The sequence below is a fragment of the Filicampus tigris genome, chromosome 13 (genome assembly GCF_054856515.1).
Source record: "Filicampus tigris isolate MCC_2025a chromosome 13, RoL_Ftig_1.0, whole genome shotgun sequence".
NCBI lineage: Eukaryota > Metazoa > Chordata > Actinopteri > Syngnathiformes > Syngnathidae > Filicampus > Filicampus tigris.
The window spans coordinates 7,707,490-7,735,185 of record NC_141229.1 but is presented as its reverse complement, the minus strand read 5'-3'; the positions used below and the strand labels follow the sequence as shown (position 1 = coordinate 7,735,185).

Genomic DNA, 27,696 nt, shown 5'->3' with positions numbered 1-27,696 from the left:
ATCGATACGTTACTTTGTATTGGCGATCATAGTCTTGCTGTTGCATCACGAAAGTTCTGCTTTGCAGTAGCGACATTGGGTTTTATCTTCTTTTTTTAAGAAGGCAATGACCCTAAACTTTGTACATTTTCTGTCTTTTACGGATTTACTCCCTGGCTCGCCGCCATCACGCAAACTTTCTACATACTGCCATGTACGGCGAAAGTGGTACTTGTCAGTGTTGAAAAATGATCCCTGCAAAGCTTTTAAGCAGAGATTTTTTTTTCCCCCCAATGTTTTTATAATCAAGTAACAAATTGTTTCGGCCTTAGTTACGGTCTGTGCGGAGAGTTGAGCTACAGCATTGTCAGACTCTTTTCCCTGTCCCTCCTTAACAACTGTACAGACAACAATGGGAAGGCGAATACTGAGTTAACCCAGGATCTTTACAAAATGAAATGGAACTAATCTGTTCCATGTTTGATTTAAGTACATACAACTTGAATGAAACTAAATAACTCATCATCTGACATGACTAGTCATAAGTCTGTTTTTATACAAATAGTAATAAAAACAGCACACAAGGCTTAGTTTTACAATAATGTGACTTTTTATTTTGGGTGACTGAGAGAATCTGTGTACCTGAGTGATGACCTCATATGGGAGGGACTGAGGCACAAAACTGATGCGTCCCAAAGGTGTTATCTGCTAAAACCGCAGGCCAGATGTTCACGTCCGTCTGTCGACAAGCCCATCAATCACGCGGTCTGAAGCAGGATTTCCCCCCACAAAGTAACGCAGTGGGTAATCCCACGAGTTGATGTGGGATTATTTAACTACATAACCGTAACCATTTAAGGGGGTTCCAAAATTGTGTTGTTATTAACGTTTTCCGGAGTGTCCCCCTGTGTATGGGACAATTATATAGATCCGACCCACCCTTCCAAAATGAGTTCCCGTGCAAGGTTAAGACTTGGAGGCCACTCGGAGGTGCTTTTAAAATGCTATCTGTCGCCAAGTGTTGAGTTCCCCTGCTGGTGTTTTAATATAGAGCTCTCCCAACCGCCCTGATGTCATTCCATGTGATAACCCAAGTCTCTGTGGAATCCTCCATACGTCCTGCATGGTTCAGCTCCAAATGGCTTAAATGGTGGCGCAACAAGCGAGCGCATGTGACCAAAATGTGTGTCACTTAGTAATGGGTGTTGCAACTGCAGACATTGATCCTTCCCACCCCTACTGTGACCTGCTCACATAAACTGCCCCCCTGTCCCTGCAGATTACTATTTGACTGCATGGCTTTTTAGCCTGTCATTATACAGCACGCTTGTCTCCCATTGTGTACAGCTGCTGCTCTGAATAATTGCTAGCTGTCAAAACCAGGCCAACTTTGGTTATTCTCCTGTCAAACTCTTTTTCTTTTATTACAACAAGCTTTACCTTAAAACTTTGCCCCAAAGCCCAAAAGATTCAATACGAGTGACAGATCAAATACCAATTTAGAAAATGGACGCGTGTACATAACCCCCACCTCCATTGACTGACCACTCTTTGTGTGTGTTTTTTTTTCTCCAGAAATCAACAGAGTGCGCAAACACATGTACAGCGACACAGTCAATGGCCTTGTGGACAGACACCCCCTGGAGCTGCCTGAGCCTATGGGACCCATGGTCTACCTGCAGGAAAAACTGTTTGTGCCTGTCAAAGACTACCCAGATGTAAGTACTGACATGTCTTCTCTTGTATTGTGGTTTGGGGCTAAGCCATTAACCAGTCGAGGCTGGCGATGAGAACGGTGGATTGCAAGCGTTGGTGCTGCTGTTTAGGAATCTCCGCAGTATGTATCCAATCACATTTTGGGCATTTGCACGAAGAGGTGGCGCCAGGGGTTCCTTTGTAATCCCGGCCACTTGCTCCAGGAAAAGAGTACATTTAGAGGAGGTGACGAAGCATAAGAAGCATTGAGAAGAGAAGTGCATGACCTCAGCAAGGCATCGGCAGCATTTTCCCCGCGAGATACTCGATAAAGGCGTACCGGAGGATTGGCGTGAATAAGCTAGGCTTTAGCCGAGCCTCTGGGCCTTCCATAGCATGTAACCAAGAACCTTAAAGACCATTTATGCTGCCTTCCATAGCATGTAACGAAGAACCTTAAACCGTTTATGCTACCCGTCATTCCCATAGGAAAAATATGGAATTCCTAAATTACTCTGATGCCAAACCTTTATTAACGATACAGGCAAAGTTTTGAACATTAATAATTGTCATGTACAGTAGAAGTGTAAAAATAAGTTAGTTGCTTTGTAACTCTTAAGTTAGACCTGTAAAGCTATACATAACTACAATAACTACTCTTTGCTGTCATTGGAGTTTAAAAATAAGTAACCAAAACAGGAGGATGACTGCATTGCCTGGGAAGCGAGCATCCTCAAAATAAGACTCAATTCAGTCAATTTAGCAATTGAAATTCGGACGTCACTTTTGGCGCTATGCCACAGTGATAATTTTCGGTCCACGGCTGGCATTCACTTGATCCTTTTTGCCTCCGCTGGGGTGACGACAGCATCAATTAAAAGCTGAGTAAAAATCTAAACACATCTCAAGATGACCACTCACCAATGTTTCCACCTACAATATTCCGTTTTCGCGACAATCTTGGTCATGATTTGACGTCGAAATTTGGAGGTCCTACCGTCACTGGTTATCAAAGTACCACTTGAAGAGTCACATACAATGAAGCCACACATATTTGCAGCTTGCCATTCTCGAAGTTGCCTATTCATGATGGTTTTGTTTGGGAAGTGAGGGTATGTGCTTCTTTTAGTAAGGCCGTAACCTTGTCCAACAGAAAAAAGTGCTTTGCTTCCATCTTGCGGCATCCCTATACAATTATGAACCTTTTTGAGTGTGTCTTAGTCACACGTTTGCCCCATGAATGTCAAGGCTTCTCTATAGTTGAACTTGATTGAGACTTTGTGCTTTTATGGACAAGGAGATTTGAATGTATGTTGAATGACTTTCACACAGAGGCAACCACTAAATGCTTTGGATCCTCAGCTGACCGTCATGCGTTTCCACTTTTGCTTTGCTGCACTGCACTGAGCAGCTCCGTTAAGTCAGCATTGTGTTTACAAGCTGCCAGGAAAGCTACTAAATTAATTAGGCTCCCCCCCTGGTGGCGGAGATGATTCAGTGATGACCTTAGCAGACACGCACATTCATTCAAAAGGACAGACATCACAGCAGGAATGGCGCACCTATCACTCGGAGACTTTGTCACTGTTATTTTAGATTGCGCGCGTGCGTTTGTTACGTCCCCAAGAAAAGAGAAAACGGCAGATAGCTTTGTTATAATTAGGTGTGGTGATTGGAACCAGGGGAAATCAGCGGTGGGTCTTCGTGGGATAATGGGCTCTATTCTTGGAGAATACACCTTGAGCTTCCACATGTGCACTAGCTGTGGTACTCCACGTACAGTATCTTAGCAATCATATTTTTTTTTTTTTTTAGTATCAGGGTGAAAACCGATAGAGGCCAGAAATGGTGGAGTAAACGCAGAAAATTCTTATCGCCATCTGGCCAGCGCTTAAGGAAACAGTAATGATGATTGGGGCCTGGACCAGGGAACATTTTCCACATCTCAAATTTCCAACTGATTCACCAGATTTCCCCTCATCCCTAAAGGCCCGTTGGGGGAAAAACAGCGAGGAATGGTGGCACCATTTTACGAGATCTCCCTCGCTCACCTTACATCAGCGGTGTCCAAACTACGGCCATTTGCGACCGGCCGTCCATTTTTTTTTTAGCGGCCTCCGGCGTATATTAAAATAGCTTTTGACAAGGCCAGGAGTGCTATTAACAAAAAAGGTGGAGTTACAGCTGTGTTAGAAGTGTAGCTGTTGAAAAAGCGGGGGCAGAGGTGAGTATGCAAAGACACAAATACATTTACAGCTAAAATAGTATCAGAGTTTCTCTTCATAACACTGTGGAGAATAATTCAATTTCAGGAGGGAAAAAGGTTTTACTCCACTTTCTGCTAAGTGTCAAGGTCAGATTTGTGAACAGATCATGAATCTCTTGTTTTGCTTCTGAATGTAGAGATTCAGCTGCTACTCAGTGCAGTGGTGGATCTAGCCAAGTGGGATGCAGGGCTGCAGGCCCCCCCCCCCCCCCAAAATAAATACAATCAAAAGTCCACAAAACTATCAATGCTTGTGTTGCCATGCGAAGCAAATCTCTGATGGCCCCATGGAGAAATTTAATAAGAACGTGGAGATGGGAACATGGGGAAAACTTGTGATAGCCTGTAACTATATGAGCAGTATGATTAAACTTACATACACAAGTGCATTTCCAATGCAGATGCCAACATAAATACAGTCATTATTCAAGACACAACATTTATATAGTACCTATAAACTGCCTCTTAGGTGACCGTATCGCTCTACAAGCACCTTGCGCTTTCCTCTCCATTACCTGTCTGTCAGACGTCCTCAAAATATGAGTAGTTTATATAATGGCAACAGTCTGAGCCTGGAATGAATCAATTATTTTTACGTTATTTCCTTTGGGGGGGGGAACGGCATTTGGATGTTCCACGTTATTACAATATGACACTTGACATATCAAGTTGTGTTCTCCAACTGCACGTCATTTAATTGTACGTAATGAAATTGTCCTAGTCTGCCCGTTTGTGGCTAGTCTTGCGTCTCTCTCATCTGCCGTACTTAAAAGGCAGCAGTTTGCCAGTGCCGTCAGCGGCGCGCAGAGCTATTTGAGCGTCACCGTGGCGACCGCATCTTGACTGACAGCTCAGTCACAGGCCATCTGATAGCGTCCACCTTCAATTAAATGCTATCTGGTACCGCGGCGCCGCTTCTCTTCCAAGCGCACGCCCGCGTACACACGGGCGAGGCGGATGACAGATCGCCACGTCATTTACGCTGACCTTCAGGCATCTGATAGGATGGGCATCTTTAAATATGGCGCCCATTTATTGCCTTTGTGTATGTATTAGCTGTTCGTTGAATGTCCAGTTGGATTGAGGGCAGGTTGCCTTGGGTTCTAAACACTTACGCACAGACTCAAATGCTTTTACTCTTTCTCAGATACATTATATCCACTAATCACCTTAATAGTAATGTACCGGTTTAGAGCAGCAAATAACTGAGCACACTTAAAGTGACATCTTGACTAAATTACCCTCTTGCAAATGGTGAAAATAAGTCAAAAGTACCTCAATTAAATGGCTGTCCATAACCATGGATTTATTGCTCGCCCTGAAAAGTTTTCCAATTTGATGCCACAAATGTTAGCGCTCGGGGATTTCGTTTTATGACAGCGTTTGCGTTCCTGTAAATTGCGGGTACGTTTGTGACATAGGGTAGTATGTAACTAACGCAGTAGCAGTCATAATTACAGTAAATGTGTGTATGAAAAATACTTCTAGGCCATAAATACTTTGTATTAGACAGTCTAATGGATAACAGTAAGTGCGGCGGTAACTGAGCGTGCTTTTCTGTACAGCAGGACAACATATATTCTTGTGCCACTGCGCAATGCCGCTGCGTCGTTAGTAATCTCGAAACTCATACATCAGGACTGTCCTAAACCGAGGACAGGGTTTTATTGTATAACGGAACGACAAAACTACCGCGATACCTTACCATAAAAAATAAAATACCACATATTTTAAAACCAGTGGCTTGTGCACAATTCGTTAGGAAGCAAACATTTCCCCCAAAAGTTTCATTGTTTCAAGCTACTTATTTGTCACTCCAGTAAAATATGTATTGAATGTTTTTATGCGAAAAGAACGAAAGCCCGCCTGACGGCCGAGCCGCAGTTGACGCTGCGTATTTTCAGCCTCCCGGGCCGCACAGCAGTTAAGGCAAGTGTGGAGGGACATCTCCCGAAGCAGCTAAAAGTCTAGTGCACAGTACGCTGCGACTTCTATTTGAAATTTGCTGTATGAAACTGACACATGAAACAAAGAGAACTAAACATTGTAGTGTATATTCAAGCAGCAATATGTTCAACCACACCACATCATCTATAAATCCGCTGCATTTAGGAATCTTTTAGGTTTTCAACACCGTAAAGTTTCTGTTAAAAATACAATAATTGTGCATCTGTGAGTTTTTAGATGGAAACTCATCTAGAGTGCCTCACAGTCTTCACTTCTACGGCAATGCTCAATTTGGAGGGAAAAAAACATAAGCAGCCAGGTTGCATTAAGAAGACCGAATGTCCTGCAACTTGTTGCGTCGCCGCTACGAAATTACTCGGCCACATTCCAGCAAAGGGAAAGTCATTAAGCTCGTTCCCATGGGAGGTGTCATCGCTTATCATGCTGGCACCTGGTATCCTTCTGACCCCCCCTTAAGTCATTATCAGGCTTCCAAATGTGCTGCCTAACATCTCACCTCTGCACACTGTGGAATGTCTATGGTGGATAGTTGACTGTCGAATAGTGTCATCGGAGAAACACATTGGTCAGTCCTGATGTGGATTTCTGGTTCATCAGAAAGTGAAAGATGAACAACATCACCAAATTGTCACAAGCGATGTAATTTTTTTCAGACAGACCAAGCCACAAACTGGTAAGGGGAGGAAGTCATTTTTTTTTTTTACCTTTTTTTTTTTTTTTTTTTTTTTTTAAATTCTTTTTTTTTGTCTTTTTGTCCACAAATGTTAGAAACATCTTGATTTGTCTTGGCAGTCAGAAATAGTTTGAAACGCGCACATAAAGGTCTGGAACAGCAATGACCTGAATACAATACGAGCGGTAAAAGTTGTAACTACCAGTCCGTCCATATTTTTTATGGCTTTGACTTTGTGTTTCAGGCAATTACAGTGTGACTTTGAATTGAATTGTAATATTTAATTGTATGCCCACTCTTAAAAGGGAAAAGCTGTGTGATGAGCTCATACAGATTTGAATTGCAGAAAACGGTTCAACATTAATTGTCTTAATTCATGTTTTCCACCCTTACTTTAATGTCAAAGTATGGCAAGCGGTGAACTCTGCTCGCCGCTTTGCTCCAAAACCCGAGCCGATGTCAATCTTGAACGCTTTCCACTTTTCCTGCCTATTTCCACTATGCCTGCAACCCCGCAATAAATCCAAACAGAATTATCAAAGGAGGCCACGGATTAGGTGCTAAATGCTGGATGTGCTAAAAAGAGAGCTTTGAAGTGTATGGGGCTTTCAGGCGAAAATGTCACCGTTGGAATCAAAACAAAATTTACCTTCCTCCATCACACCAGCCCTCATGCCCTCAGACCTTTCATGTAGGTCACAGTGCTGCAGTTTCGTCCACTCTTCATCTCCATTTTCTTCACTGTCCTGTGGAAATGTGCCAGTCGCTGTGCATTGTGGGTTTGGGGTCTCAAAAGATGAATGTGTGACCGGAGGCTGGCAGCCAGCAGGTGGCGTGTGAGCTTTTGTGTTGTGCATGACCCAATGACTCCGGGTACTGCTCCTCAGTTGCTGCAAGCTATGAATAGAGCAGGAAGGAAAATAGAAGCAACACTGTTCTCTGCCTTCCATGGAATATGATTCAGAGGTCAATGTAGGAGAGATTCTTTTGCTCATGGGTCATCAATTAAAAGTTAAAAATAGCCGTAACATGGTAACTTATTGCATGCATTATAATCCACCCCCAAATATTTTGGCGTCACCAACTAAATGGCAATGACAAAAACAGAACTGTTCAATAATAATACAGCATTGGTTGATTTTTACTGAAAGAAGTGATGCCTTCAGTAATTTTGAATGAATTTGGAAAAATCAACTTTTGGCTTTGAACTTTATCCCTACAATTCGGGACTTTTTGAGGACCAATACTGGTTTGGACTGCTTTTGACAAATGATATAACTTAGAGTTAGAGTGTAAGTCATGTTAATTGAGAAGCTCGAATAATTCAATTACAAAAAAAAAAGTAGAAACAAAGTCTCTGCCTCTGGATCCTTTTTCGTCACAGACTAATATGACCGCAGTCGCACATGCCACTCCGTGTAGAAATAAGTTGGCAAGATGGCAACAAAACAGGAGCAAAGAGAGCAAATGTCGAAAGTTTAGTATCATTTTTAACTTAAGATGATAAAGAGCAATGTGTACCATAACAGAATGTCGACAATCATCAAACAAGGGAACATACCAATCAGCTAATTTAAAATGCCTTCCATTGCTAGTTAGAATGTATATTTAATGCCCCGCAAGTGGTCAACAACATACACAGCCCTGCACTTTTAATCGCTTTATCGAACAAATGGAAAGAAAACAAACATGTAATAAGTACACTCTTGCATAAGATCCCAATGGCCATAACTGGTGCCGATTCATTAAGCACACAGACGGGCTGACTGTTGAGACAATTAACAGCCACCCAACGCTACATTATCACTCACCGGCACCCACATCACTCACCGGGGTAGGCCCACCTCGTAAGGCCATATCTCGCTGGCGTCGGGCCAAAACCTCATAAGTCACATTTTGGTGAATTCAATATTTTTTCAAAAATCTATACTATACATCATTCCACATGCGTAGGTGATATTTTTGTTGTTGTGTTGAAAATGGCTTGCTCTCTTTCACGACGCAATGCTAATGGTTGAACAAACTTGCCATTTTTGGGGTCTCTTGAAAGGTGACTATTTTGGAAGTACAAGGTTTTGTCCCGGCGCCAGTGATACACTCAAACTCACAATACTACTGTTGAATGTGAGAATGGTGGATTAATTATCAGACAGATTGATGGGATGATTGACAGAATACCGGACTCTAAAACTCTTCGTTAGCTGCAGCCCTAATTTACGCATCAGAAAGCACGGAAGTGAAGGGGCATTGTCTGGAATCATTGTCAATTCTACCTTGCTCTGATACATTGATGAAGCGGTCCTCATTTCCATAAGCCCACGACACCAGCTAATATGTCATTGGTATTCTCCGCACAGCCCCTTAAGCCCTACACGCGCACACACAGAGCACTCGGCCTGATCTCATTTCCTGTCCTCACACTGCCACAAACAAACGCAACAATTGTCCTGCTTCTCTGGACATTGTTACAGCAACTGCTATTGTTTCATCACACACACACACACACATGCACGCGACTATCGGCTCTGGGTGTCTGCAAGAGTTCAGGCTACATTGTGGTTTCACATACAAACACACAGAGGCACAAGCATAGATATGCACACAACATAACCCGCCTGTGGTGTAGCGATAACCGGGGCTCCCAAAAAAAGTCCCTTTAATGTCATTGTAAGCCCTTGTCCTGAAGGGGGCTTTGTATGCTCGTGTGTATTTGTCTGACTGTGTCTCTCTCACACACACACACACACACACGCGTGGTTTGTAGACGTGCAGCATGGCGCCTTTTCTGTATTTGTAAGTTTTGGAAAACTGTGAAAACTTTGAAGTCCTGAAAGGGCACACGGGGGGAAACGTCGGTCCACTAAGGTCCCAACGCTGCAACAACATGTGTAACAGAGCTGAAGCTGTGAGTGTATGTTGGAAAAATACACCACTAACCTCTTTATATGTGGTTTGGCATGAAAACTGCGTTTTAGGCCACTGAAACATGGACCTTTTGGAAAATAAAATATATTTTAGATGTGCACGACCATTTGCTATACCACTTGTCACCGTCTTATCCCTGGACTGGTCCCCAGTCAATTGCAGGATCTGTAATGAATTTATGAAATGTATAATTCCACTTTTTCTATGCTTTACTTGAAGTGTATGGGACCTGATTTTTACAAATTGTAAGATGCTGTATTAAACTATAAAATATCCATGTCACAATGAACGGTTTCTCAAATTGATACACATCATGGATTTAGCATTGCGCTTTGAAAATCTTCCGGGCTGGGCCAGCGCGACGGCGTCATCGAGCCACATCTCTGACTTGCTGTCTGCGCAGTGTGCTCGTCATGGATTTTCTTCTGATTAGTTACATTTCACCTGTAAACAATAAAAACGGAGCGACAAATATCGACAGTTGGTCATCGCCATCTTCAGAGTCCGAAGACGTTGTGCCAGTGACGTCATGCGCACACTGGGTCGAACAGCAAGTGGGCAGACCTGGCTCACAAAAATATAGTGTTCTGCATCTTTCTTGAGGCTTTTTCATTTCGTTTTTTACCGAAGTGATCATTGGAATCTTAGTTGTACTTGTGCTACTTCTTAAAACATTTTTAGGGAAACTTTTTTTTCGTGTCCCATACATTTGAACTCCTAACTCCATTTTAACCATACAGCATTCAAATGCTTTTTTTACGCAGAACAATAAACACGTTTTGGGAGAAACGAAAAAACAAATAGCCATCTACATATCGCCACTGAAAAGCAATGGATCATCGAGGATTATTTCTACTATACTATTTCTCCTTTCTTATTATTTAAGAGCAAAATCTTAGCCCATTTAACATTCAGATTATAAACAGTCAATTACCTTTTTTTTTTTTTGAATGATCGTTCCAAAGGCAGAAAGAGGAGTTGAAGTATGTAATAAGGGGGATGCTGCATCCATCATATTTCTACTGGCTGCAGGGAGTGGAATTCCTGGCAGGCTCAATGCCTTTCTGATGACTCCAAAGTCTCCTCTCCATTTTTATTTTTTTTATTCAGAGCGCATTTTATAGCAAAATATGAAGGCTTTTGCTTGAGGAGACTCATTATTGAAGGATAACGCATTAAGTTTTATTCCATCACAAAGATTGATTTCAAGTGTTCTAAAATTTGTTGTCAGATGTCTCAAGCACAATGTATCATTTCAGGGCTTTTTTTTTTTTTTACCCACCCGGTCTGGTCGGTTTCATGTCTCAAGCAAGTATGTGTTTCCATCAAAACACATGTGACATGCTGGCCCACACCCGTCTGGTCAAACAAAAAGAATGCAGAGGAGGATTTGGCCCTTCTTTGTTTCTTTTTCTTTCTTTCTTTGTGTAATGGCTCTCCACTGCTTGTGACAAACAAAGATATTAGTGTCTTTTACCTTTGCGCTTGCATGTCATCTACTCCTTAACCTTTTCACTCTTTATTTGTCTCGGCTCTTCTCCGTCATGAATATGTTAATGAGAGCGACGGGCTCTCTGTCAAGTACAATTGTCATCAACATATCCGTGTCCTCGGAGAGCGGCGAGTGTCACCGGGAGGGAGAGGAGCCGGCGTAATAAAATATTGAATTGCTCTTTCGCTGTTATTTTCGGGTTCGGCACATGAATCTCTCGAACCGTTTCCAGTTTATAGTCCCATAAACATGTCGTATGTCCATATTGTGGTCTGTGATTTAGATAAGTAGTTAATTTATTCACGTTTTGTACGTTTTCACATCATCTTGCCCCCAACGATACAGCTGATAACATCCTACAAGGAAATTTTAGTTTTATGACGAAGGGACAGGGAATATCATTTACTTTTCCGTCCACCGTTTTAACTTTAATAAATTCTTTCTGTTCTCCTGCGTGTGCCATTTAACCATGCTGCTAAACAACCAATAAACACGTTTTATAACGCCGTGTTTTTAACAAGTCTCTTAAATCGTCACCAGAATTCAAAACGCATACTTCCACTTCAGACTAAAACTTTCCAAAGGTGATTAAAGCAGTTTCACAGTTGTTTGTTATATTAGGTTTAAAGGGGTAAATCAACCCAAGCATATTATTTGTTTTATGTTATATGTTCTATGCAGGCCCACTAGTTGAAACACGGTATTCTGATTAATATTGCTTTTGTGGAGTACGGAGTTAAGCAGCAAAATCCACCCCTTTTTTAGCAATCTCAGGGGGCGGCCATTTTGTCACTTTTGTCGACTGAAAATGACGAATGCTCAGAACTCAGGTAACGCCCAATCCCAGCTCAGCTTCAGAAAACAGGTGAGCCATGATTGGTCATTACCTGAGCCCCGAGTAACTGTGATGTCATTTTCAGTCGACAGAAGTGATAAAATGGCCGCCCCCTGAGATGGCTAAACACAGGTGGATTTTGCTATATTCAATAAACGCAATCTTAATCAGAATGCTCGGTTTCAAATAATGGGATCGGATAGAACATATTCTTGAAAAAAATATGTTTGATGAAAATCTCCACTGGCCAACAGGACCCACCTTCAAAACATGAACGTCTGCTTTATACTACAACTTCCCAAGCTTCAGAAAGCGTTCAAAACGAGAGATGATTGCTGTCAATTTTGCTAATCCAAATTCAAATAATCTAAATTAACAAATGAAAATATGCTATAATAATTCAACAATTATCCCCTTAGGCAACACACACATCCTCTCCTGACCAGAACTTCTCTGACAAAGACTCACTAGGTGGTTAAGTGTTTTAGTGCCCCATTTTTTTGACAGCAATTCCTATTTGATGCCCAGAACCGTCCAGCGAAAAGCGTACTTCTGCTTCAGAACACAGCTTCTCAAACAAAGACTCACAAGGTCGTGAGGCCAAAAGCCAAATGTCGTTATCATTGTTTTAATGAAACAAACTAAACGGTATATCCCAGTGAAAAATATGTTTTATAACACCATGTTCTAAACGAGTATCTCTGGGCCCACCAGAGCTGTCCTTCAAAACGCGTACTTCCGATTCAGAGCAAACCTCCTTAGGCAAAGACATCAGCCGAGACAGAGGGCCATTATTTTGTTTTCTTAAACCAAGTACTGAAATCCTTGCATAAGAAACGTCATGTTTTTGAGCATCCAGTTGACGAAGGTCTATATTCCAGTCAGTGCTTTACGATGATCAAAACCGAGTGGCTAAATGAATCATTAAAATATGAATTATGCTGATTTCAACATGAAATATCAGTCCAATTCATTGATGGCATTGTGGAAACATTTAACAGTGACCATACCCCGCTAACCAACATCATTACACGGTTAACATGCGCGAACAAATAAAAAGTAAACATCCGTCCTTGCCATTGTCACATTGACACGTTTGTCTTTGTGTAAGACGCCGCTGAAGCGTTAAACGTCTTTGTAGAACAAAGCAATTTACATTTTTAATTCTTAAACTGCCAACTCGCAGTCATTTGCAGTGCATTTGTGCGTCAGTCAACCAAAGGATCACCTCATGCTTGAGGTCGTTTGTGACACAGACTGTTCCCTCGTGTTGTTTGAGTCTTGTGTTTAGTGCTTACATGTGTCTTCCGAAGACTCCGGTTGGGGCCACTGTCACTGCCAGCGCCACATCGTCTGCTGCATCCTGCAGCGGGCAGTTATGCTCATGAATAGCCCATTGCACTCGTCACCCTGACGATTAAAATAGGCCGCGTGTTCTCTGTCCCACGTAACCGTGGGGCGCGTCTTTCCAGCCAGACGTATTCAAAATGGCAGGCTGGAGTTCCTGACTGTCCCCTGCCCTTGTGTTTGTTTACATGGTGCTTTAAATGTGTAATCCCCGTGTAATTAAACGTGACTCCGTTGATGGCCCTCTCGTACTTTGCAGAGGCGCCGGTGCAGTGGAGTGGGTAAGCGCATGTGACTTGTGTTTTACGAATTTAACGCGTCCGTGTCGAGGCTCATCGTCGTAGCTCAAGAGACGAACAGCGGCGTCTTTGTCATGGCAAACTTGCGCTCCTTGCTCGCTATTGTGCACTAAAAGCAATATCATCACATTTGAACCTGGGCGTCTCACATCTCGTCGTTTTAATCTTATCTTTATGCATGGCCGCGTACCCCGCTCCACTCCTTTCTTTCTGTTTTAATTTTGGAAGAGAACCCTGTTGGATTATTTCAACACATTTTCCCTTTATCCCATTGGAAGGCAGTTCCAAGTGGAAGGGATTATCTCCGTTTATCCGTTTTTCTTTTAGTGCAAAGTCACAAAGCAATTCGCAAAACAAAAGGAGCCCTTGATAAGACATTTTATTTGCACGCAACCTCACCTAACCTCCGACTCGTCGATCCCGCTGCAATTTTCCGTCAAAAGCCCCTTTTACGCTGCCTGTAAAAGCTGACATTTTCCTGCAGAATGGGAGCGACAAATTCCACATGGCAGATGTTGGAAGCTGGCTGTGCAGGAGGAAATTCTGCAGTGTCGGTACCTGGATGTCAAGTAACAGCCGACATCCATCCCTCCCGTCCTGTTGTGGAAAAAAAAAAATGAGACTCCTTGAATTTTTGCATGTTACTACGTTAGGTTGAATGAGTGAGCATTTGGGTTCACGGTGGTTCCTACGGCCATGATGTCACCCAATTGGATGTGTGGCTTATTGTTTGGACATGGTAGTAAACAGCAGTAAATAATTGGATGAAAAACACTTCTAGGCCACACAAATAAAACAATAAGTGAAAAACACTAAGTCCGGCAGTGAGTGCCTGCTTGTGTCGCATGACCATTGTGTAAACTGGTTCATTGTGCACTGTTGGTTACCCCAAAACGCCAGTATAGCCATAAATCCAAGATTCTGTCCTGGAATAAAACTACAATATTTTATGGGAATGGGAGTCCGACATCACTCCCCCCCTGCTATATCGTGGTTCACCTAGCGCACCTGAGCTATGTCTCAGATATTTGGTGGAGCGTATCTTACTTTTGGCGCCGCTATTTTGGAGGAACCTGAATTTTATGGCAATCATTTTTGAGTTTTTACTACATACTCATTTACTGTAATGCCCTCGCGTGTGGGAAAAGAGAGCCACAGTCAACATTTCACTTTTCAGCCGTTTATTGAACACTGGGAGAACATTAAAACACAAACACAACGAGCGCACACACAGGGAGCTGTTGCTGGCCACAGCTCAAGCCCAGACGGTCACACGCCACGCAATAAGCCCCGCCTCTTAAAGGCTCGTACTGTATGTAACACAGGAACTACAATACGTGCAGTGTTTTCTCTAGCCTTAATGCTTGCAATTTTAGATGTTTGAATACATTGACAATGTGTTTTAAGGGTGTGTTTGAATAAGTTAAAACACGTAGGAGAGGTACAATTACTTTTTATAAACTGTTATATGGTATGTCTAGTTTTTAGAATATCCCCTGTAAGTGTGTGGGTCTGTAACATATCACCCTTGGAATGGGGTTTCACTGTGTAGAGCATTAAATGTACAACATTGGCGGTCCCTGTTGAAGGTCGTATGAGTTGTCTTTTTGGCATTTCTCAATATTCCACTTCATATTTATTTTGTTAATTTTGCACTCTTTCCCTCTCTCTTTCGCAGTATAACTTTGTGGGTAGAATCCTCGGCCCGAGGGGACTCACGGCCAAGCAGTTGGAAGCTGAAACGGGATGTAAAATCATGGTGCGAGGCAAGAGCTCCATGAGAGACAAAAAGAAGGTAAGCACATGCTGGTGTATTTTACCCCTCGTTATTTTTTCATGGCGCACTCCCTTGGCGCATCTGAAATGACAGAAAAGAACATTTTGATCTTGCATTAATTATTGCTCTGCGCGGGCATCCGAGGTCAAGATTCCTTGAGGTATGACGCAGTAATTTTAAAGTTCCCCCGGACCGCTCCCAAACGAAAGCGTCCCCGTCGCCGTATGGAAACTCGACACGGCGGCACCCGGATGCCTGATGGCTGGATGCTGACATGTGATCTGTTTGTAAAAGGATGTGCAGTGGAAAGTAAAGGAGGCAGTCGTAGTAAGGCAGGCAAGCAGGCAGACGGCCAAGGCCAGCGGCGGCCTCTATTTCTGGAGCCACCGAGCTGAGGTTGGAGGCATAAAAGGCTAATGCCACGTATGTTTATGTCCTGACATCTCGGTGCTGGACGTAATGCTTTTTTTTTCTTCTTCTTTTATACCCTTCCCTCATTATTCTGAAATACGCCTCTAAAAATCATTTTATAGCAGTATTTAAGTATTATTACTGAAGATTGTTACTCAAAAAGCAAGTTCACTTTAACCCTTTTGACTTGTTACCTTGCACGTACCTTTTAAAACCGTGGCGCTAAACAACAAATGAAGACATTTCTAATGTCATGCTTGTTACTATCTTCATTGTTTGCGACTGTCCTGAAAAATAGAGGACTGAAAAATAATCCACTTCCAAGTGGATTAACGTTTTTTTGAGTTAGAAGCCGTCTCTTGGCCCATTTTTTTTTTTGCTTTGTCTCACGAGAAAATATTTGACCAACAGTTGAGCTTCAGGCACCCCAAATGTTAAATAGCGGCAATGAAGTTGACGACAAAATCGTTACCAATTGTCAACTGTTGTGTTTATTGCCACTGCCAGTTGAAGTTTACTACAAAGTTGAACTCAAAACAAAGAATTGTGCGTATATTTTCCCAAAACACTTCGTCTCACGAAAGTCTGGTATCTTACTGTTAACGCATAATGGGGGCCACCATACAGTTGATGTCCTAACAACCAGCATCAATGTTTCAGCTGTGATAACTCTTTAAGCAATGGATACTTAAACGGATTAGAACACAGAGACAGAGAATGTAACAATAATCACAGGCATACATTTTTTATCTGTGACAACTTGCCTCCCCAAAAGCTCTGGGGTGAAATCCATTAATTCTCCCACCGGTAAGACAAAAAAATAATCAGTTGCTTTGTCTTAATAAATCAAATTCCAAAAACCTTGGAAAACACTATTTCACATGGAACAGGACTTTTGTGTGACAAGAGTTGTACACAAACCAAAAAAAAATGGTTTCAATATTCATTAATTGTACAAGTACTGTATGTTCATTTAACAATTTTAAATATATTTTTGTTAACTTCAGTTGTCATTTATTCTTTTAATATGCTGTGACTCTCGTTTCTGTCCTGAAGTGTCCGACTGCAGCTTCATTGGCCATTTAGTTCTGATGAATGCTGGTCGTTGAATGATCTTCAATGTGCGCCTGCAGATTTCACACCCCTACATTGTTTTTGTCACAAATCCGCAACTAAGCAGTTGCAAAGACCTGGTTGTGATTGACAGTCTACACAACGTATTTCTTGGCTTTTAGGGCGAATACCTCTCCAAATGTATATTTCCCAACATGTTTGCCTAAAAAAGGAATATACTCTACACATTCGTCTCTTCTACCAGAAGCAAATGGCCTGACAATACCTCACTATAATGCTGTGGCATCAGCATCATATCCATTTATTAGAAGGAGCGGTGTAGGTATTTGTGATGAAAAATCTTTCCTCTGGGATTAGTAAATACCCTTCTATGATCCGCCGTGTCTATTCCAGACTTCTCCTCCATCTTAACTGTCTTCTTTCTTTAGTCTGTAGCTGTCAGCCAGGGATGCTTTATTGTATTACATTTACATAAGGAAATGTATTTTATTCCTTTTCATTGTGGGAATACAACTTATCTGCACACACAAACTCCACAGTGCATCGTTACACAAACAATTCATGCTTGCAGACGAGCACATTTTAGGCTGAGTCATAATCTTAGAAGCTCCCGGCAAGCTTTTTTTTTTCCCCCTCCGCTCGCTCCCTTGTTCTTTTGTTTTTATAGAAACCTCCCATTCTTATTTTAATGTTGCTCTCTGTGCTCATTTCCCTTGGAGTGTGTTCATTAGAAGAGGAGACAATAAGGGCACTCTGCTCTCTCGTCACAATTAGATCCACAAGTAGTTTGAGAGGAGTGAGCATGTTCTGGCGCGTACACAATTCCCAGTGCACACCACATTCCTGGATCCCTGTCTTATCTAATTACACAAACTTCTCATTGCCCTTCGGTGTCTTACTATTTTAGCTTGTGGCATATGTGCATGGATTCCACAAGTCACACCTTCTATGATACACGCCTTGTATAGAATTCACAAAGGACTGAGGCAGGCAAGATGATTTACATCTCAACATTCACATAGAAGAAAGCACAAACAGTTTGTTAATGGGTATGATGTTTGATAAAATGATCATTGGGAATGCTGTCATGTATGTGTGGAACTGACTGTTAATAAATACAGTCGTGGTGGTCTATGACACATGACACGCTATGTTGCCACCCTTGGAACGGAGTTGTAGAAGGTTTAGATACAGCCTCTGCTAAGGCCCTTTTCGTCGACTTTACTATGCTCAATACAGCAGTGGCACGTTTAAAGAGACAAACTTCCATCTCAATAAAAGCGACTGACCTACCTCAACCCACTGATCCATCTTTGTTAGCTGACCTTGCAGATCATTTTCAATTTGGGATTGTGCAACACACTGCAAGGTAATATCACAAAAATCCTACAATTTATATACACCCCACACGCTCCTGCACTCTTACATTCAAGAGACTCAAAAGAGCCTCACGTGGACAACAGTTTTGACTAGCGGGAGTAGCAAAAGGGTAAAACTGACATTGGACAAACCTATCGTCATCACATCATTGTCGCTCACCGTCCAGTATCACCATGACAAAATCAGACGCAAGACTTGTTTGACATTTACATGACATTAATAGTTACAGCACAGCAGGGCATATAAATGACCATTAAAAAAAAAAAAAGGTGCCCGTCACGTTTTTATCATGAGCTGCACCTGTTGCATCGTTGATTGCCATCATCAAAACAGGAGCAAATCACTGAGCCGTTACTTTGTGTAATAAGTATGTCATGGATACTGTTATGTGATTTATTTTCGCATAACTGATTAAAATTGGCCTTCCAGTAGCTAGTCACTCGATGTGCAATTATCGCATGTGATCAAGAACACAGCGGGTACTCAGTTTACGGTCTTGAGTTAAGAGGTTTGGAGGTCACACACTTACTGCTCTTATTTGTATTTATGACCTAGAAGTGTTTTTCATTGAAATATTTACTGCAATTATTTATTACATGTCAGCGTAGGTTAGTGATAAACTGAATTATTTCTGCCATAGGATTAGAACTGTGTTGTATAGCAAGCAACCGAGCCTTCAACTGTGAACTATTTCAATTAGAGCCCCAATCATTCCATCCATCCATTATCGATACCGCTTATCCTCACAAGGGTCGCGGGGCGTGCTGGAGCCTATCCCAGCTGTCTTCGGGCAGTAGGCGGGAGACACCCTGAATTGGTTGCCTGCCAATCAAACACCTAGGGGCAATTTAGAGAGTCCAATCAACTTACCATGCATGTTTTTGGAATGTGGGAGGAAACCGGAGTACCCGGAGAAAACCCACACAGGCACGGGGAGAACATGCAAACTCCACACAGGGAGGCCAGAGCCGGGATCGAAACCCACGACCTTTGAACCGTGCCGCCCCAATCCTTCCAATATAACCAAATTAACAACCAATTTCCACTGACAATTTTCAGTCGATTATCATTCAACCGCTGTATCATGATAGTATCATCATTGTCTACATAATATTGAAACTCTATCGTTATTTCAAATGACTTTGCAATTCTGATCCACATTTTTCCACATTGTCAGTCTCGACTTACTTACTGTCTGGATAATTTGTGTTGTCTCTTGACCCCTGTAACTAGAATGGCCTAAACATTCTGCCAGAGGTCCGCCAGATCAATATTTCACCAATTTTTCAGAGGGGTTTTGTCGGTAAAAACCTCAAGAGTCTTTGAAGGTGTTGCGTAATTACGGCTCAGTCTCCGACGAAACCACGGCACCCCCGGTTACCTCCTATATCCGCATCCTCAACCCTCCCGTATTCTTCGCTTCATGCCCCGTGGCAGCCCAGGAAGCCACGGCAGCAGCTTTAGCCAGCGTGTTTATTCAGGATCCATTAGCGGCAGCATTTTTATGCTCTCAATAATTCAGCTGGTTGCTCCTGGGCCGCACCGGCTGACGGCGGCCGGGTTTACTGAAGCCTGCATGGCCATGTGAGAGAGAGACAGAGAGGCTGAGTGAATCACGGGCCAGTGGAGAACAATGGCGAGAGAAGGGAAAGCAGCTTGGCTCCAAAATAGGGAGGAAGGATGAAGGTGAAGGGCGAAATGCTGTTATGTGTGCTAACCCATATGCCGCGATTGCTTTTTTTTTTCCTCGCCCGATGCGGATGAAAGTCACTTAATGGGATTGGACTGTCTTCACTTTATTTCTCAGACAAACAAGTGTTGAAATATTACCCTTTTGTTAAGTTAGCCTCTTAGCCCATTTGTCTTAAGCCAGACTTTTGCCCCCCCCCCCATACCTTCTGCCTTCCCTGCTAAGTACAAAGACAAATTAAATGTTCTTGTCCGAAGCCATATTTCTTTAACATTTAAAAAATATAAAAATATATTTTTTAGGTGGTTCGGATTCAATCTGTCTTGATTTTGTGCAGGTTGTTTACAAAATGCGAGGGAAAGGATTTTGCTTGAGGCTAAGGTCCAAATGGGGGCCTCAGTTTATGACATGCCTGACAAACGGGGTTTGGGGATTATGAACTGCGCGCGATGAAGTGGTGTAAAAATACTTCATCATTCGGCAAAAAAGACACGCATAGTTTCTGCCGTACTTACTGTTTTCCACATAAATATTCACCATAATACTACTTTGTTAGCATTGGTTAGTGATAGATTACAGTATCTTCCGACTAAAAATGGAAATTGTTAAGATTTTAATGATACTGCTATGGCCACAAAATATCACTTATTTTTGGGCATTGATCTCTTCTTTTTAGGATCGCCCCTTACCTAATATACTTTGTTGGTAATTTGATATGGTACAGAGGCCTACTGAATACTGATGAATGTATTGATAAATCCCAAGTAACAATGTTAATAAAACATGCTTGTCAAAATGACATTTTATTTCCAAAATTGAAGACTAGTCACCCCTTCGACACTGTACAGGTGGTCCTCAGTTTACGATGGCGTTCCTCTACTACGGCAGAAATGAAAAAAAACATGTAGGCAATACATGTAAAACAACCTAATGACAAATACCAACTACAACAGTAACAGAGTGCACCTTTTTTGTGCCGTGTGATTACATATTCCTACGCCACTGTGCAGACTAGTTCATTGCATACTATTTTCAACCTCAGAAAGTCTTATGTCAATACTGTAATAATCCAAGGACCACCTGTAATAATTTTACTACCTATCAGGAACCGACCTATAATGGGTCTGTGATGCACTTTTTGGTCCCGACCCACCTGTTGAGACTCACTGGTATCGACCGTTAAATGTAGTACAGTAGAGGCCCATCAACAATTGCCATTTGCGGACAGTAAAGTAATGTGGCGGTTAGCTTGATTCAAACCAAAGGGGCAGAGTTAGTCCAGACCACCTAAGTGATGTGTAACATATTTTTCTTCCATCACATTAAGGCGCATTTTTCAGATGTTGAGCAAATGTAAAAGTGATATCAGATATGAGTCACTTGAAAAATACATGGAAGTGTAAAACTTGTATACTGGCCCCAAGTTTGGATAGGGCACATAAATCCAGACTGGGGAGTCTTGATCAGGACCAATTAATGAATTGATCACTAGATGCGTATGTTTTAGTTTACTTGGCGTTGGTGGTAAAACTGCCAAGCCCATCTGTGTTGGTGTGCAAGAGTCAAGTCCACGTTAAATAGGAGGAGACCGAAGATATTAAAGGATAATAACCCATCCCCAGATTGTAATTAACACTGTTAAAATGCCTCTCGCAACCTTTTTTTTCATGTGACACATTTGTTCAGACGGGACGTGTTGCGCACCAATTCCTCAGAGAACGCTTGCTCCGCTATAAACAGCACTCTCTTGTATGTGACGGCTTACTCTTCTTAGTTTGTTGTTGCTGGTGATTGTTGTCATGTCGTTAAGAACCTGCTCAAAGGGAGGAATCTAGTAAGTGTGGTAAAATACGTAGCTGTAAAATAATGCCGTAGAAATAGCATGGTTAAAGTTACATCTTCCAATGGCAATTCAATTTAATTGAAGCTTTAGTTTGCTTGATGTACAGTGGGAAAGGGGCTATTTATCTAATATGCACAGTATGTACGAGACCCCTTCACATTGCCAAGCCGGCTTTTTAAAACTATATTCATTAATTAATTGTATTCTTTGTTCAACAGCTAAGGCAATTCAGAACATTTTCTCATTTACACTGCCGACCTGGAGGCAACTTGGGGTTCACAGTGTTGCCCAAAGGGCACTTCGACAGTGGACAGTTCGAGCTGGGATTCGAACCGGTGACCCTTCGGGTGACCCACTCTCCCAACTGAGCTTATTCACTGCTCTTTCCCAATGTCATGAACTGCGAAAGGGACCATTGTAGAAAATCATCACTTTGGAACAGAAACCACAGTCCCCGCATTGTCTGTTATTTTGATGCATTATAAAATAGTTTAAAGTGTTGAAAACAGTAAACTCCAATATTTACTCTCGTGGACACTTGAAAGTCGAAGAAATGTCTTAAAACTCCACCTTTTCCTCGCTCTGCGGGAGCTGTGCGGCATTGTCATATTGTATTTTCCTTGGAAAGTTCAGTCTTTGTAAAATGTATTTTCATTTCTAAACATCACCGCCTGGCATGTCCTTCCGTGTACACTTCCGCTCTGTACTGCACCTGTTTAGGCTGTTGACATTTAGCTTCAATTTAAATCAGCCACTTGGCTCAAAGGGAAAAGTACTGTTCAGAGTTGAACCATTGCATTCATTCAGTGACACATGACTGCTATTGCTACGTAGTCCAAAATCCATTGTCGGACTAACCTTCACTTGTAATAGCCCGGACTGAATTGCAACCTCTCGTGTGTTTTCAAGTATGACCAACTCAACTCTAATGTAAGGAAGTGTCACCACGTAGTGTGAAGCGGGGGACTACAAACATCTGCCTTGAACTGATCGACCTCATATTTGTCACGTTGTGTCGGAAGGCACACGGTGACTTGCCTTGGTAGACAAATACTGTACGCACTGAAAGCTCTCAAGATTGTTGTTCACTTTAGTGTGTGTGGACAGTATGTGAAGAAGAGTAGTTGTAGTGTGCGCTTGTGCTTTTATATGTGAACCACCCAGCCCATATCCAGTCTTGAATATGCTGAGTCGCCTTTCAGTCTGTGTCCCCTAATGGTCCATAAGCAAACAGCCGTGGTGGAATAATGGCCCGAGTGCAAAAACTAGGCCCTTCCCCCCGTATGGAAAAAGGGAAAACGAGAGTGGAATATTGAACTTTTCTGTACGTGCGTGGTAAAGAGCAGTGCCATGGCAACAGCTCTCTGTGGAGTAAAAAACAGGTGGGTGGCACTCGGCTCCGAGTGTCTCTCCTTGGCTCCCCACGACTCAATTGAAATCACGTCAGGCCCGCTGCGGGGCACCACTGCCACAATGCATTGTGGGACAAACGATAGTGAAAAATGGCTGTGGTCAGTGATTTTGCTTTGGATTTATTGGGGTGATAATTGCCACAATTACAGGTTGGGTGGGGGAGATACTCCTATTCGATAGTATACGGATTTTACACAGCCGCGAAGCAACACGATGTACGGTCTTCACACTGTTTAGGTCCTTTACTTTACCGTTTATTTCCCTCTGCTCTTGTCTGTCATTTTAATGCTGTATACTTAGTGTACGTTGGGCCCAACTTGTGACTTACATTTGTATATTTGTGCCAAGCACTGTTTACACAGGGCATCATCCGACTTTGTAATCAAACGTAGAGCCTCCTTGATCTGCATGTTTGGTACACAACACCAGTTTGGATTATAGCATTCACACTTGACCAAATGAACTATGCTATCAGATTGAGGGCTGAAACAATTTTCGATTCCAAAGAAAAGTCAAGGGCAAAATCTCTGCCTTGATGCATCACAGTCATACTTTTTTCACACTAACTCACAGGAGAGAGAAATGTGTAAAAGACAGATTGGCCAAACTTATGATGGCTATTGCAAAGCAGAACTAACATAACCATGAAAGCACATCTATGATCTGCAACAAATCTTAGCTACTTTTATGTAGCCGACTTTTGCTAGTCACACACGAGCTTCTACAGCCACAACTGATTGCCCAGGCATTTAATTTGAGAGTGGCTAACGGTGAGCCAGTTAACAGCCATGTGCTAAAACGCAAAACAAACAATTCTACGCTCTCATTTGCTGACTCCCACGTCACTCACCAGGCCAGGCTCCTCCTTTTAAAGCCACACAGCCATAGACGTCCGTGATCACATGCGCATTTCTTTTTATCAAAAGAACTTTTTCTCTAATGACTCAATCAATTGAATAATCGTTATAAGTAATTGATTTGAAAAGTAGCTTATAGCTGCTGCCCTAATAGCAACAGAGCTGAACTTCAAGTCAAGTGAGAACACAGTAATTTTGTTACTTTGGGTCTGGACAGATACAGTACAGTACACGTTGAACACATTTGGTGCAGTTTGCTTAGTGTTCACACCAGCATTTTTATCGTTGAACCACAAGTTATGCAGTGTAGTGTTCACACAGGAGCTAAAGTGAACTAGACAACGCACCTTGTTTGTTTGGTGCCATATAGAGTAATAGTTCACCCTTCACCAGTCAAAGTGATCGCACCCATCAAACCCCTAAACCTTTTTCAAACTAACCTACCCGTTGAACATAACCTGTGGTACTTTGAAGATATTGGAATATTTTTTAAATTAATCTCTGAGTTTTAAAGACTAAATTAAAAAAACTGTCATTAAAATCAGGTGTTATTCAGATATAGTTGAAAAAACATCCTATGTGCTCCTCCATTCAGGTCTTGAAGCATTTTTCTTTTTACCCATGTCAATGAACCACCACAGTTTGTCAAGTTTTGAATTGAAATGTCAAATCTCACATTAAATCTAGCACCACAATTTATCACTCTGTTCTTAAGTGCTGCCTTAGTCCGGTATTGTTACCTGTGCACCATTGTGCTCAGAAAAAACAGACTGATTCACAATGAACTGTCCGTAAATTATGATTCCATTCTTAACTAGTTACGTTGAAAAAAATCAAAGTTCACCTGTCTCTCCAAATCTCAAACCATTCTTTTTTCACGGGTATTAATTGCTGCGGGTCATAGCCTTTTTTTTTTTTTTTTGGTCTCCATTAAGTGAGTGTTCTACTAAAGAAGGATGTCACTTCAAAGCAAACGCTTAATGGCTGACTAAAGGAGCTCTCCTGTCATCCCGCCTCTCTTCACAGGACCACGTCGTCCTCTGATGCGTTTGTCGCCACCGTGGCGCTCCAGCACACCCACGCTGTCACATTCACTCACGCGTCTATCTCTTTCCAGGAGGAGCAGAACAAAGGGAAGCCAAACTGGGAGCACCTCAACGAAGACCTCCATGTCCTCATCGCAGTGGAAGACACGCAGACCAGAGCAGAGATCAAGATGAGGAGAGCCGTGGAGGAGGTGAAGAAGCTCCTCGTTCCAGCTGTAAGTACACGTGTGGTTTTGGGGCCTCGGAAGCTCAATAATAAAGATCAAGACCTGTGGTCAAGGTGACACCATGCTGAATTGGACCCCGTTCTATTAGCTGCTGTCTTGGTCTGAACAACACAACTACATATGGTACACCGCTCACTGTGAGCATCCTGTTTACGGGCATACATAGACCACAGGAACAGCTTGGCCAAGTGCTGGGAGAAAAAAAAAAAAAAAAACGCTAGCGGCAGTCGCCCACTGTGACTGCCTCATTTCATTTCCGCTTCCCCCGATAGATGCCGCCGCTATTCTGGCAAACGGCGAGTGTTTTCCATGTTGACTGCGGTGACCAGGTGGACGGGGCAGCTGAAGGCCCAGATTTCTCATCAGGTGGCAGCAAATAGGGGCTTGGTGGTCTTTGGAAGCTGGGGGCTAGTCGGTGTCAGGAGAGCTAGTTTTTAATGTGGTGAAGAAATGTGGGTTTCAGACATTTTCTTCTCTAGAAGAAAGGCTATGGCGTAGAACTTGTATAGTATGTTTTTTTTAATTATTATGTACACCATGAGAGGCACATTTCGGGGCAGATATATCAGAGACATAGTTTATCCTTTCCTCTTAACCCTGCCAGCGTGGAAATCACCTCATGTGCTTTTTCTTGTCAGGACTCCTTGTCTGCATCCGGGCCGCCAGTTATTTCTTTAGGCACTTGTTTTGTTTCCTCAGCGTGTATGCACACACAAGATGTTGACACAGTTGAACATTGTCGTGCGCACGCACTATCAAATGTGTATGTGTCCCCACACAGCCAAGAATGAAGCCATCCTCAGCGGTGACAGTTGACTGCTGTATGAGTCAGTGCAAACAAACATATACAGCAGTCACATGTACACACAGCACACTCACACATATAAAAAGCCCCTTTGGTGACCCTGTAAGTCAATGACAGCTCTCTACAGCTAATTCTCATCTGGGTGGAGTGCGACAAAAATAGCTGGCATTTTCTTCAAAATGCTCCTCGACAAAGGCATTCAAGATGTTTGGTCATTCATCACCTGAACTGTTTGGTCGGCTAAGGGATTAGATTCTTGTTCCCATATACATGAAAATATTTGTGAAATATTTTAAGTCTTAAAAAAAGAATTATTTGACATGAATTAAATATTTCAATTAAAATATACATACACAAAAATATTGTTCAAAGAAAATGCGGTTGCAAAATATGCTCCATTTTCCAATTATCAAGTATAAATTAACATTTACAATCATATGTATGCATTGCACATATAAATATATACATGAGAGAGAGAGATACAAGATATTTGTACAAAAAAAATATATATGTACATTTTTCCCCAAATACAAATAGCTTCTTTCTTTTGTCTTGTCTTAACTGAAATATTTTAAGGAATTAAATAGAAAAAAAAATTAAGTAATTTGATTTTTAAATGATCAAATAAGATGTAAACTAGTGTTATTACATTTAGTATTAGACTTGTTTTTTTTCAAGCATACAGACCATATCCAAATACCAAAGCTGTAGATCTGTCTGATAAATCTAAATTAAAGGTGTATGATTGGCTTTTAATGGGTAGTACCGCAACTGAATCTTTGTCAAATGTAAATGTCAATTGCTCTTTTATTAAACCAGAGTAAGTGTCTCTATGTCCCTGTATGTTCGCTTGGCATGTTTTATCTCCGCTTGAACCCCCCCGGGGTTACCACATTTTTGTCGTGTCAGTTCACACACATCACGAGTGGGTGGGTGGGCTGTAGTGCTGGCTGGCAGTAATGCCCCCTTTCACGCCGAACTGAATTGGATTTAAGTGCGGCTTTGGTGCATAGGCATTGTACTAATGAAGGGCATCTTCCCCACATCTGGCGGTGTAGAAATCCCCTTTAGGAAAATCACACAGGAAACCAAATGAGGTCGTGCTTTTATTCCCTTTCAGTGAACAAGCTTTAGGGAACAACAAAAATTACATTAGCCTCCTGTTTCTCCTTAGTTTTGTAGTTGCTGTTCAGCCATAAATTAAGATGGAATCAAAAAGATACAACAGTCCTTGTGCACCCTTTCAAGAGGAACGAACACACTGCACGATGTAGGAAGGGGCATTGGTAGCGTAGTGGTTCGCACATGAGGTTCTCATTTGTGTTTTCGATTTGATTTTTAAATTGTTAGCTGCAATTTTTTTTAGGATTGAAATTCTTCAAGGACTAATGCAAATTGATCACCTATGCATATTGTCATTTTATATCTATTTCGATACAAAGATTGTAGGGCTGCGACAATCAAATAACATCAAATCAAAATTTCTGCCTTGAAGCTTCACGTGGATCATTTTCCCACATGGGCGAATGTTACTGCAGCCGTAAGCACCACTCGGTGTAGAAATGTGCAAATCAGGAGGCAAGAGTCTTTGTAAAATATCCCGTTAATGTCCAAAGTTTGTGATCGTTTCACACTTAACAAGTTAAATGAAGTTCAACCCGTACAACACCAGCATGCCTACGATCGCTGACACA

At 42.0% G+C, this 27,696-nt stretch overlaps 1 protein-coding gene across 5 annotated transcripts in view; it reads left to right on the top strand.

The window, feature by feature from the left end:
• The window catches only part of qkia (QKI, KH domain containing, RNA binding a), a 79,254-nt gene that overhangs the window by 23,069 nt on the left and 28,489 nt on the right, over window positions 1-27,696 (top strand). For all 5 annotated transcript variants that reach the window (XM_086048846.1, XM_086048844.1, XM_086048847.1 and 2 more), the window contains exons 2-4: window positions 1,555-1,697; window positions 15,158-15,274; window positions 25,042-25,185. In XM_086048846.1, coding sequence (XP_085904972.1) covers window positions 1,555-1,697; window positions 15,158-15,274; window positions 25,042-25,185 — 404 coding nt within the window. The remainder of the gene's footprint in view (window positions 1-1,554; window positions 1,698-15,157; window positions 15,275-25,041; window positions 25,186-27,696) is intronic.